The sequence below is a fragment of the Triturus cristatus genome, chromosome 4_1 (assembly GCF_964204655.1).
Source record: "Triturus cristatus chromosome 4_1, aTriCri1.1, whole genome shotgun sequence".
Lineage (NCBI taxonomy): Eukaryota > Metazoa > Chordata > Amphibia > Caudata > Salamandridae > Triturus > Triturus cristatus.
Genome location: NC_140585.1, coordinates 400,094,477 through 400,107,943, shown reverse-complemented (window position 1 = coordinate 400,107,943; position 13,467 = coordinate 400,094,477). Strand labels below are relative to the sequence as shown.

General features: G+C 38.9%; 1 protein-coding gene across 3 annotated transcripts in view; it reads right to left on the bottom strand.

The window, feature by feature from the left end:
- Window positions 1–13,467, bottom strand: part of SCUBE1 (signal peptide, CUB domain and EGF like domain containing 1) — a 1,846,233-nt gene that overhangs the window by 451,231 nt on the left and 1,381,535 nt on the right. For all 3 annotated transcript variants that reach the window (XM_085652470.1, XM_085652471.1, XM_085652472.1), the window contains one exon: window positions 3,044–3,247. In XM_085652470.1, the coding sequence (XP_085508596.1) occupies window positions 3,044–3,247 (204 nt within the window). The remainder of the gene's footprint in view (window positions 1–3,043; window positions 3,248–13,467) is intronic.

The window sequence follows — 13,467 nt, the reverse complement described above, 5'->3', positions numbered from 1 at the left end:
CTTAAACCTGTCTGCTAGTCCCCAACATGTTTCTGCCCTCAAACTTTAGCCTATCTGGACTGTGGCATTCGTCAGGGTTAAAGGATCCCTATCGTAAGAGCCGCTAGGCATAATCTATCATTCTTGGTAGAGCAGATGCATCACCAAATACCACAATCAAACAGGTGAGTCCTACCTGTATTTTTTCAAAATATTTTCATAGATAACCCTAGACTTTAGGGGATACCAGTAGGCTGGTCAGGGAGGGGGTGGTGTCACACTTGCATCAAAAGGTTCACCACTCCAGTGAACCTAGACATTCCTGCTCCATGCCGCTGGGCAAATGGGAAAACAATACCCAGCCTTTTCCTGCCACTGAACGCACACAAATAAAGACTGGTCTGTTCAAACCTAACCAAGAGAGAATCAGCAGGTATGACAAAACAAATCTCATAATCAATAGAAATGAGAATAGTACCTTTGAAGCACTTTGTCAAATACGCTTACACTAAAACAGACTCCTTTCAAGCAGCAATCACTGCTATAGATAACACCAACCCAAATTAAACACAGACACACCTAGAAGGAAACTTGTTAATTCAAGTAAATTCTTATTCATGTGAATGCAGCGCCTCGCAAATCACACTACCACTTTGCAGAGAGTTTCAACAATATCTCAAAATCTTATTTTCGTTAAATCCGATTACCTTAAATAACAAAATGCAATGGCAACAAAATCAAATAACTTATACGACAAGTACTTCAGAATCACAGGAGTCAAACCACCAACTGAACCAAGAATGAATAGTGCATAACCAAAAATCTCACACCCAGTGTAGCAGCCTATAACTCAACACAAACTGTAGTCTCAACAACACATTTCTCAATGCATCACTAGCTCACTTAACACTCCTATTCTCAGGAATCATTCTACCCTACTAATACTCACCATCCATTTTACTCAGAAAGAGCACTGAAGCCTTGGGAACTCAGCTTGGAATTCAAACGTGGACTTGAAAATGTAGCCAGAAAACCAGATTAGGGAAAGGGCAAAAAGGAATCTCTGAAGCCACCTTTTATCTTGTAAACCATCCTCTACTACAAGAAAATGTGTGGGCTCACTATACCACTAAAATCTTACACCTCAAAAGCACGCCCACTGATCGAGTGGATTGGGAGCATGTTAACCCCAATTTCATGCGGCAATATTTCTTAAAATAAGGTACATTAGAAAGTTTATGAAGATTTATTACAAAATTCAAAAGGTACAATACAGATTAATGGAATACAGAGGCTGCTGTGCTACATAAAGTCAACTGCAAGTTAAAACTATCAATGCCGAATTATACAGAACAGTGGCAAAATCAGAAAAATTACAAGACCCAAGTGTGCAGCAAAATCAATAAGAAATCAGGCAGCATTCGCCAAATTTTAAGGTTTATATAGAAATTATCCCCATAGAACAGTATGAAAAGTAAGCAGAATGACTGTGGTGCAAACAAATAAATACATTTTCAAAAAATCTGAATACTCTAACCCACTACATGAATATTGATTCAGGCCCTAAAATCCTCTGGAGGTGTCAGAACAAACTAGTTACATAAACAACAGTGAACCATTGTGAATGAATGCAATACTGTGAGCAAGCAGAAGATCAGCGGAAAAATGTTGCATTAGTGAGGACATGCTAGAGAGTCTTCCTTGAGAAAAGTGCCATTCGATATAAAAAAAAACATGACATGTTTAACTACGTGCAGCAGAAACAATAAACAGTGAATGTAACATCCATTTTGAACAAGATGGCATTGAGGCCTAATGGAGGCCTAGTCAGCATTAGGCAAATATGTTTCAAAGACAATAGATCAATGTCAGCGTGCATATATGTATTCAAGTGGAGTTTACTTGCTCAGTACAATAATAATGATGCTCCTTATGATCCTAATGGTGTCATCAGAGGTGATTGTGGTCCGGTTGGGCAAGCTCTGCTGGGGTCTGTAGCCACTGGGTGCAGTGGCTGTGGGTGGGGTGGGTGGATCTTGGGTTGCAAAGCTGTCATAGATCTCCTTGATCTTGCAGTGGAAGAAGGTGGGGAGGTTGTCGCAGTGGTCTTGAGAGGAGGTAATGTCTGCTGTCTCCATAATGGGTTTGGCGAATTCTGAAAGCCAGGCTCTATGGCCAACCTCTGCTAAGTTCAGACAAAGGCCATAAGCTATGCGGGTTGTCTGAGCGCAGCAGGTTGCATGAAAAGCCTGGCCGTACATCTATGACAGATCCATTGACATTAGCTTTTACCCCATATTAAAAATCTGGCCCACGGACCTTTGCAGCAGAGGTTGACTGTCTGCAGAGCTATGGACAAATGACATATGCTGGGGGGGTTGGCTGTCCTCAAAGGACAGCAGCCCAAAAGGGGTTGACTGCTGGGCCTAACTGTAAGCCAGACCCTGGAGCTAATCCCAGCAATGCATGGCTAATGGCCATGTGCAACAGGTGATGGCTGCTCACAAATGTTTTAAGGAAGGTCCTGACTGCAGGGTAACCACCACTGCACACAGTTGAAGTTTCTGTTGAGCGGGGATCAGATTCCCTTACAGAACTGTGTATGGCTTGGCCATAAGTGAGCTCACGTGTTCAATCCTTGTGAACTGGGTTCTATGTGATTTTTTGTAGGAGGGATACTAGAAAATTATATACTTTCGATTTTTTATTCATTATTTTTAGGTGAAATTATTCAGTTTACTTCAATTTCAAAATCTTTGAGGTGTAGATACGATACTCAGCTGTGAGAAGAAGGGCTTGATTACAAGTATAGGAGCAATTTAAATGTAGTATTTTGTTTAAGACATTTTGCTTTAATTGTAAATACCAAAGATACATCTCCTTAGCATCTTGCTCAATGCAGTTCATGTAGTGTCCCCAACTGCATGATAAACCCTGCTTATAAACACTTCAATGACCATGAGAAACATTACTTGCACAAAAAATACACACAGATACTTGTCCTTTATGTAACAGGCAGCCATGAAAGTTGACTGCATTAGTAATAAGTTTGACTGTAACATACCACATTTTCCGTCTTGCAGAACCTGCCCTGTCCTGCACGTCATATGACTTTCATAGCCCTTTGCTGGTTTCTGAGCAATGTCGTACTCCGTCCCAGAAAACTGAATATAAAAGTGTTGCTTGTTGATAGACTTCCTCAGGGTTTTAATTGCATTTTGCAGCTTTTGTTCCTTCCTTTTTCGCACACAGTCCATATTACAGATTTCTAGTAAGGAAATGAGTAAAGAATTGTGGTTATATTGCGTGGCAAGATTTTTACATGTGTCTATGTATGTATAATTTACTGCCAAATGATTGTTGTGTCTAAGAGCGCATCAATGAGTGATCATTCCTTGGACTTCGGAAAACATTAATAACAGAATGGAAACAGTGTGATTTGGGCACGCAACTTTTGGCACCGCACATATCCGAATGACATGAGAAGTCAACTTTAGTTACTAATGCCTAAAATTAAATAAAAACGTAAGAACCTGCAAATCTCAAAAATTGATTATATTATAGTGTTAAGTGTTGCAAACCCTGTAAGAAAATTCCTAGCTTCTCTATTCACAGGTAACTGAACTTTGGGTTACAATGATATCCCCGCACTGTAAGATATGTTTTCTTTGACTAATAAGATCCATCAAAGAACATCATTTAATCAAAACACTTCCACAAATTAAAAACACTGTAAACCAAAAATCATGTTTATAATTAATCATTTTAATGCACCATTGTGCTGCATTTTTCAACACCTGATCCATAAATTTGACACAGCAACTAGACAACTGAACACCATTTCCCATCAAGCAATAGACTAAAACCTTCTTACAAATATCTAATCACACTATTTTCTTTTACAAAAATTAAACACTTGATAACAACAAAAAATATGCATAGAGATCCCATTATTCACAAAATCTATAGTTGCGGCTTGAACTTTGTGTTTTCCATTTCTGATAACTTTCACCTAAATCGAGGAGGCTAAAGCACAACCTTAGAAGCTTTAACTTCACAGTCATAGTAATTGCAGGTGTGATATACGGTTGTAGTTAGCATTGCATACACAAACCTAAGACTCAAGAACAATTCCCCCAGAACAAATATTTACATAATTTTCAAAGGACCTTGCTTGCAAATATTTATTTAATATATTCTTAAATAGTAGATACAAGATGTCAGAATCCATTATATCGTTTTAATGTAAACAGTTTCACATATTTGATATCTATTTGCCCAGGACAACAAACTATATCTGGATTTTGAAATTCGCTCCTCAGTAAATCTTTCCTGGATTTCCTTTCACCATTTTGTAAACTAGACCAAATATGCACAATATGAGCATCTATTCCAAGGGTTTTATTAACACAATCCAATTCCAGCCTTCAGTGTGACTGTACAGAAGCAAACAGTAATCTAAAAAATTATCCACGAAGATAACATAGTGCTGAATCAAATCATTTATTTTACCTGAGAATTACTCACTGCTGTTAGATAAGAGGGGCATAAATCTATCACTCACTTCAAGGAATGGCTTCCAAGAAGGACATTGCAACTTCTTTATTAATTTATTAATAGCAAAACGTATGCAGTTTAGATTTGTGTTAGTGAGGCTAGATGTCATATACATATTTAGTCCTTGCTATCATTTGTTTAACCTAAATCAAAGAACCTGTTGTGAAAGCGAATGTGGTGTCACCCAGTGAGGAAATGAAGACAATGACTAAGAAGGAGAACTCTGTGAAATAGGGGCATGCGATGTGGGCACTCACATGGGAAATGTTTGCGGAACAGTGACTAAAAAGAGGGAAGAAGGCATAGTAGAGGTGGGGAGGGAGGTGGAAGGATAACAGAGCAGTGTCAGAGAAGATGACGTGGGAACAGACAGGAGCTGAGTATAGCGAGAGCCTGCAGCCTCAAAAGAATCAACCTTGGGCTGACCAACAAGAGGAGGAGAACACAAGGAAGGGAGATGGCATGAGGCAGCCAACTAATTAATGACAACAGAGAGAGTGGATCTAGTCAGTCTAGGCAGGGTTGAGCCACAAACTAATTCTGGGACCAACGTCAGAGGGACAACGTAGGTCTAGAGCAGCCTCAGACATTAAGCACAGCATCGGAAAAGGTGGTTCTGATGAGCATATGGATTCAGGATAGGGAGATGGAACTTTCTTCAGCCATGGTTATTCCTCAGAGCTGTTCAGGCAAGTAATTGGGCCTTGGTGGAGCAAATGCAGAAAAGGAGGTTTTGCACGTCCTTTTGGTGATGAGGTTTGAAGGTGAGGATTCTGTTTGCAGAGGGAGAAAATGGAAAAATCAGAGGCTAACAGGAAAAATAAAAAGAATCTTCGGGTGCACTGGTGGTGGGGAAAGAGGGCAAGTGATGCGGTAAATCAAAGAAACAGAGTTATAACTTGGGTATTTTCTTTGTGTTCTATTTGAGGAATTCCATAGGAAAAATCACTACTCCCGAAGCAGATGGAGGGGGCAAGCTGGAAGGAATCATTCTGTAAAAAGAAATAGACGTAGTGAAGCATTTATTTTGAGAAACACGGAGATGAATGGATGAAATTTTGTGACACTTCTTTTGAGAAATAAATAAATGGATGCTTAAAAGGTCATATTCTACAGGTGTCTGAAGTCTTTGGCCCTAGACAAACAGAATTTATAATTTCTACTATATCTTTAACTAACCTCATCTGTTTATTCAATATTAACCACCAGAAACAGTCTACCGTATTTTGCCAGTAGGGATACTCTATGTAGTAATAATATAATATAATAATACAATATCATCTGCATATTGTTATAGGTTTGTGCATGCTGGCCCCCCCCAAGTAATGGTGGACAAGACCTGCCTTTTAGACTTTTACAAAAATCTATCCTAAATCCATAACTTAGAGGTTGAAAAATATTGTGGCCAGCACAACCTCTGTCTTAATCCTCTATGTGAATAGATCATATATGTACCAAAGAGTTATCACCTACATTAACACACCCCAAGTATATTTAAACAAATGTATAATGGCTCTTAAGAATAGGAAGGAATGTCCCAATACTTACTTTTTACCATAAACAAGTTCTGATGATGTTGTCAAAAGTGGCTATAAAATCTACACAACATGAATATAATAAACTATTGTGTTTCATAAGTTTATAGCTCAACTGAGCCAATATATTTACTTGGGTGCTTACTTCTGCTCTAAAACTGGTTTGATACCATAGCAGCAATTTTTTTTGGAGACCCAAACAGTTTGGTGCTTCAGTAAACGATCTGCGTACAATTCTGCACCAACAGCCTGTATTTCTATGAGATGGTACTTATTAAGAACCAGCATAGAGTCTATGAACAGGATGTACAATAGAACACTTTCGAAAGCCTAGAAAGAGATCAAAGCCAAAATTCAGGACCATGTTTGAAAATTGCAAAGGGCTTTCCAGTGGGTCATGGAGCCATTAATGATTTTCTTTATTTTATTTCATTAATTACTTTACTGTTGAATGTATATTTACTTCATTGCAGGTTAGTATTATCTCAGTAGTAAAGATGGCTGGACTAGATGTCACATAAAGCTATTCAATATGATAGTCCATTTATCTGGAGGAATACAATCCCCCTCAGATTTTATGCATATAGATTTAAGTTCATTTTAGAACTTAAAGATTAGACATATGTTACTTTTTTTGCCTTCCAAAATGCAATTTGTGTTTTTTTAAAATAAGTGTAAGGCAATACTGCTCTTACATATCAGTGCATATCTCATTGGCATACCTGATGGGACCTGGCTAGTTAATGCCCACAGACTTAAACTGTGTTGTTGTTGATCTAAGAGCACAGAGCCTAATCTTTTTATTGCAATGGCACCAAACCAAGGGGTATAGCCCAATGAAAATGTTGTTCAATTAGCCAAGGCTACCATCCAACAAACTGAGGTTGAATTCCCCACTCAGTTTAACTATTTCTGTGAAAACTGGGGATTAGAGCATACACGTTACCTCTTTGTAGACAACATTATTTTGTCAATAACAGATCCGTTGACCTCAACTAGAACAGTGATGGCATTGTTGGAGCAATCTGAAGGGGTCTCTGGATTTAAAATTGACATCTCAAAATCTTAGGAGCTGGGGATCAAAATAGACAATCAAATTTGAAGACAAATAGGTGATATCTTTCCACTTAATGGGCTAAAAGGGCAGTACAGTACCTGGGAGTGTAAATTACGCCAACATTACAGAAGTTGTACAAACTGAATTATATTCCGCTCTTTAGTAAGGTAAAAGGCAACCACTCAAGATGGCCCCTACTGTTTATTTCTTGGATGGGTAGAATGAATGCCTTAAAAATTTATATTTGCCCCATACTATTGTATTTCTCCCTGGGCCTGCCAGTATTGATTCCCAAACAGGACATGGAGTAGCTCCAGCCTGCATTCAACAAATTCATACAGCAAAACAGTAAAACCTAGAGTGGCTCGGAAAGTCTTGGAGGCTGCAAGAGGGGGGAATGAGGATTAGGCCTCCCAGACCTACAGAAGTATTGGAAATATATAAAAACAAAAAGAAAACTGGCCCATTGTGGAAAAGTGCTTGATGGGTAGACTCCACTGGGATGCCTTTTGGCTCCCAAAGTAATGTAGACCAAAATACCTTTTCCTCGTAATTTACTCCGATAATCAACAATCTAGAATTCACCCCTGCCCTAGACACCACACAATACACAGCATGAAGACAGGATGATTGCACCATGTTAAGAGATCTCTTTCAAAGACTCACATCTAAATAATGTAATCAATGTAAATCGGACTTTGGAGCCCTAGGGAATGGAAGATTATGGTATTGCTAATTGCAACTCTGGGCACTACACCCTCCAAGCAATGCAACAGGAAGCAGAGACTTAAAGCCATTTGAAAAACTGTTTGCTCCCTACAAACCTACTGAGGGATTAATGTCAGTTATATAGGAGACTTTGTAGACCCTTTTTGACGATTGGCCCTATATGCACCACTGAGAGGGAGGGTACTAAACATAGAGCTATCCCACGTGGAGTGGAATGGACTATATATATATGGTATAAAATAATGTACAATTGGTACCGGACACCGCTGAAATTTAAGCAAATCTTCCCTACCATAAATGGTCGATGTTGGAGAGGAGGATGGGAAGAGGGTACTGTCTTACATGCGGGGTGAAGCTGTCTGAGACTTTATGTTTACAGAATGCACCAAACTTATGAAAAGACTACAGATGATCCAGAATGCAGCTGCCAGACTGATCCTCAACATGCCCAAGAAGACCAATATCACTCAGCACCTGAAGGACCTCCAATGGCTTCCTGTCCAGAAGAGAAGTCAATTGGAGCTTCTAACCCACACCTACAAAGCCCTCCATAGCCAAGGACCAGCCTACATGAATACTGCTTTCATTTCCACTGGCTTCCCAGGACCTCCACTCCGCACACCTCGCCCTCATACAGATATCACATATCTGCCGCTGCCGCCCTGATGGACGCTCCTTCTTTCAACGAGCTGCAAATCCTCTGTACCTCATCCTCGTTGACCCACTTCAGGAAGGGACTCAAGGCCTAGCTCTTTGACTGAAACCTGTAGCACAGCCCCTGAATATCTTCTTGGGTGATAAGCTGCACTATACAAGTACGACTTGATTGATTGATTGAATGTTTTGGGAGGAAATACTGATTCATATAAAGAAGGTGACGGGTTTAGCAATACCACAAGACCTCTGCCAGTGATATAGTGTATCTGGCCCTATGGTTAGGGGAAATTTGGTGGAGGAGAATGGAGGACTGTGATCTCTCATATGCTCCTAGCGTCCAAACAAGAGATAGTGGTACATGGAAAACAGTCTAAGACCCTGGATGGCTCTCTTTGGGCCTGACACCTGTGGATGTTGATGGAAATGGGGATGTTGAAATGTAACTTGAAGGAAGAGAGAATGAAATTTGAGGAAACATTGAAACCAGTTATAGACTACTTCCAGGAAGTGTTGCCGACCCTGAGATGTTTGCAGATGCTAAAAGTGCTCAGACTGAATAGGTCTCATGAAGAGAGAGACTAATAATAACCACTAACAATGAGGGTGTGACGCGAGGTGTAGTTCTTAACCTTGGGACTGCTGAGCAGCTGCATGTGTTTATTTTGCCAAATGAGAAATAGAGTTCCTTTGGGAGGGGGCGTTGGGGTCGGAAGGAGGGATTTGGAGGTTAAAAGCAGTACCTAGTTTGAAGAGGTTTCTGTATATTGATGTTTGAAATGATAAAGGGCCAGATGTACGACCATCAGGGTTTGCGACTCGCAAATTGCGGTTATTAGAGACTCATAATTTGAGAGTCGTAAAACTTGATGTATAACAATGTCTGAGACACGGTTTGCAAATCCCAAATGGGTCGCAAGGGACCTGCCTCATTATTATTCATGAGGCAATTCGCAATTTGCGACACATTGGGAATGGACGGCACTCGCAGGAATGGTGGCCTGCAGGAAACAACCTTTACAACGCGGTCATTACACCGCGATACCTTTACAACGTGGGCGTTACAACGACTGTGTTGTTACAATGCAGTACCATTACAACGCACGTTGTTACAACGATTTGCTCTAGATGGCGCTCTAAACTAAGGAATAGTATTTACTATTCCAACACCTTCCCTACAGTTGCACACACTGGAGATGGAATAGTAAATTATACTATTCCTAAGTCCAGCATGCCATCTAGAGCAAGTCATGGTAACGACTTGCATTGTAATGGTACTGCGTTGTAACAATGCAGTCGTTGTAACAACCGCATTGAAAAAGCATGCGATGTAATGACTTGCGTTGTAAAGAGACATATTCGTGGCCACCATGTAAATGACTGCTTTTTAAACGAAGCAGTCGTTTTTTTTTTTTAATGCAGCACATTTTCCTTATAGGAAAACAGGATGCGTTTTAAAAAATAAAAAAATTAAGTTTTCTTTTCATTTTTCTGAGTGGGTAGTGGTCCCTGGGACCACTACCTGCTCTGCAAAAAAATGCTGGTGCCTCCATTCACAAAGGGGAAGGAGTCCCGGTTTACGAATGGCTTGCCACCAATTTGAAATTGGTGATAAACAGCAAATATTGTGCTATCACATTCACAGTTTCAAAACATTCCTACATATCAGTGCGACTCGCTATTAGGAAGGGACGTCCTTGGCATGCCCCTTCCGAGTAGCGACTCGCAAAACATATTTTGCGTGTCGGTAATAGGTTACCGATACGAAAAATCGGATTGGTAAATTTGAAAATGCATTTTACCGGCCCGATGAGTGATAAGCCGCTGGCGACCGGTAAAATGCGTCGTACATTTGGTCCTAAATGTTTCGAAACATATTTCTGTAAAAACCTGTTACTTCAATCAAAGCTTCTTAATAATCCTCTTCTACGTTTAATATTTAGACTGAAATAAACGCTAAATACAAGCATTGTATAAATATTTTTGCAGCATATGTTTGTCACCATAGATTTAATTACTAATAATGATTAATTCCTGAATATTAAATGTTAACGTTGATGAAATTAGGAAGCCAGTAATTTGTCTATTACCTCTACTTAACCTTTGAGTAGAAACATGGTATACACTATAATAAGGAAGATGAAACTCCAATTGTCTTACATTCCTGCATACTAATAAATTAATTTGAGAAAACAAAGTCTCTTTATCTTCTTTATGACTACTGTGCAACTTTAAATTATTTAAATTTAGGACTAGGTTTTGTTCGAAACTTGTGGTCTAGTAAAATCCATATTGTATAAAGAGGTCTTATCTACTTCACTGATGTGATAGAGTCTCTGATGGAAGCAAATTCCTATCAACTTTTACACTATTTACCCCTGTCCAGTTTCCAAGTTACAGTAACCTTGTCTTTCAATTTGGGCACTGGCGTAACGAAACTTGAGTTGGACCCCCTGCAAGGTACGTGGAGGGCCCTCCTCCGGATTCAATCAGGAGCTCTATGGCCAGAGTACTGTGCTGAGAGGACCCCTGGAGCTTGGCGCCCGCCCACACCGCGGGGGCCTTTGCTACACCACTGAATATGGGACAATAACTTTCAGGACCACTGACTAATATTAAAATTGGATTATTCATTTCCATATCTTCATACAATCCCTATTTGTCTGCAAAATAAAAGCGTTAATGCCATTCTCAACTTTAGATATACCAATTCCCCAAAATTGAAAAAATCCTTGTGCAACACAATTAGCTTTACATATTCAGGTTTTGTCCAAGTGACAACTGGTGATCCATTTATCTCATCATGTTTAGGTGGTTGAAAACCAAAACTAGAAATTTCTAAAGTACCAATGTCCTGCAACTCAGGGTGCTATTTTAAAAGCTGAATTATATTACCCCTACTCAAAACATCAAATCTGCCCCTGGAAATATAAATGTTTTTCAAAATACTCTTCTGGTGCATTTTAATTGCTGACAGCCTCTTACACTGCCTTAATCCTGCCTAGACAGCATGCAAATTTGTTGGTTCATTAATTAAATTATTCATATTCTCTACACTGGCATAACTATGAGAATTGGAAAAATTGTCAGTTGACATACAAATGGAAACTGTAGTACCAACAGCTTTTCATTGAAATAACACTACAGACTGCACAGACAAAACTCACAAACGTATTAAAAAAGTACCATTCACTTGAATGAGTTAGACAAACTTTGTCTGTGCACTCTATATGTGATGTAAATTGAACAGCAAGGGGGTTCAACTGTGGTATAATAACATTCATATTTACACAAGATTTAAAAAACATTTTTTTTTGTTGAAGTCCAAAAATTGCAATACATTAAATACATTAAAACCAATACATCCATAAAAATAGAATACCTTTAGGCATATAACTGAGTTTCCAAAAGTTAATAGATAATACATAGCGCACTAGAAAATCAGGGACAGATACAAAACAAAACAATAGACAAAATAGTTTTTTAACCACATACATAAGACAGTGGCCCCTCCTAATCTTAATCAAAATAAATAGCCCAGATTTTTTTGAACGTCCTAAGACCCCCACACAGAGTGCATAAGTGCGTTCACTTCTTTTAAGCGCTTTCATCTTATGGGCCCACTCTAGGACAGAAGGAATCAAATCGGTACACCACCTTTGCAAAAAAAAGTGATCTAGCTACTGCCATTGCAATGTATAAAAATGTAACCAATTGGTCGGGAAGGAGAAGATCTGGACCAAAACCAATAATAATTAACAAATCATTCACTACTAATTGAATACAACATTCAGTTTCCAAATAACAAAAAATGTCCTCCCAGAACTTCTGAATCCTAGGGAAATGCAACATAATATGCGACCAATTACTAAAAAACAGCATCCTTCGCCAATTCACACCTCTTAGCGTGCTGAAATTAAGTTTATTAATAACTGACCACAATTTGGCAGAAATTTCTAAGTCTTCATGATCCATCCATTTTTTAATTGCCTTCTGTCCAAGATCTAGGCCCCTAACTAGAGCTAAACACTTTCTCTATACCACAGGTTTTCTGCCGGGTGCATCTTCTAAAAGTTCATTAACTAGCTGGTGTTGTTCGCCAATTTGAGAAACATCTAGTTCGGCAAGAAATTTGTGGAAGATGTTATATGACCCCAAAAGAATAAAACCATTAACAATCAATTGCGACATTTCGGTCATAGTCAACCATCTTCCATTTCTCAGAAAATCTGAGACTTTACGGAATCCTACCGAGGCCCACTTTAAAATGAGTTCTGAAGATTGTGTAATCCCTGCTAATAGTGAAATGCCAGATAATAGCGTGGCTGAATTAATTACAGGGATGGAATATCTTTTATAGAACGCCTGTCGTTTTTGGAAAAGCCAATGAAGACACTTATATCGAACCACTTTAGGGGATTTGAAAATTAACAAAGGGGAATGGATCTGGCTTTCCTTACACATTAGATCCACATATTTACACAAGATGTCTGAAGTGCACTGCCAACAACTACAGGAGCATAAATTAGTTTTCTAATATTTTTGGAAGCTGTCCTTATCTGTTGGTATATGGTCTTTTTCGGAATCCCTTTTAAATTACGTGTGGCATCATTTTCAGTTGGAACACAGGAATCTATTCCACTAATATATTTGAGCAGCATGGCCTTATCACGTAAGATTACTATACTCCTTTTTTATTGACCTATGCTTGTGTTCAGACATGGGGAATACATTCTTTAATTTGCAACTAAGTGCTTCACAAATTCCACAGCTTTTTGGCACTTGTTCAATTTATTAAGTAATTTACTATCATTTTTGACAAATAAGGTTGGAAAGGTATTTTCACCCTTGTTGATATCATCGGGATCGTGTTATTTATACTGGTCATTCCATCAACAGCATTTGCAAAATTAGAACCAGGTGCGATCAAATCGTTATTTTTCTTACAATCAACAT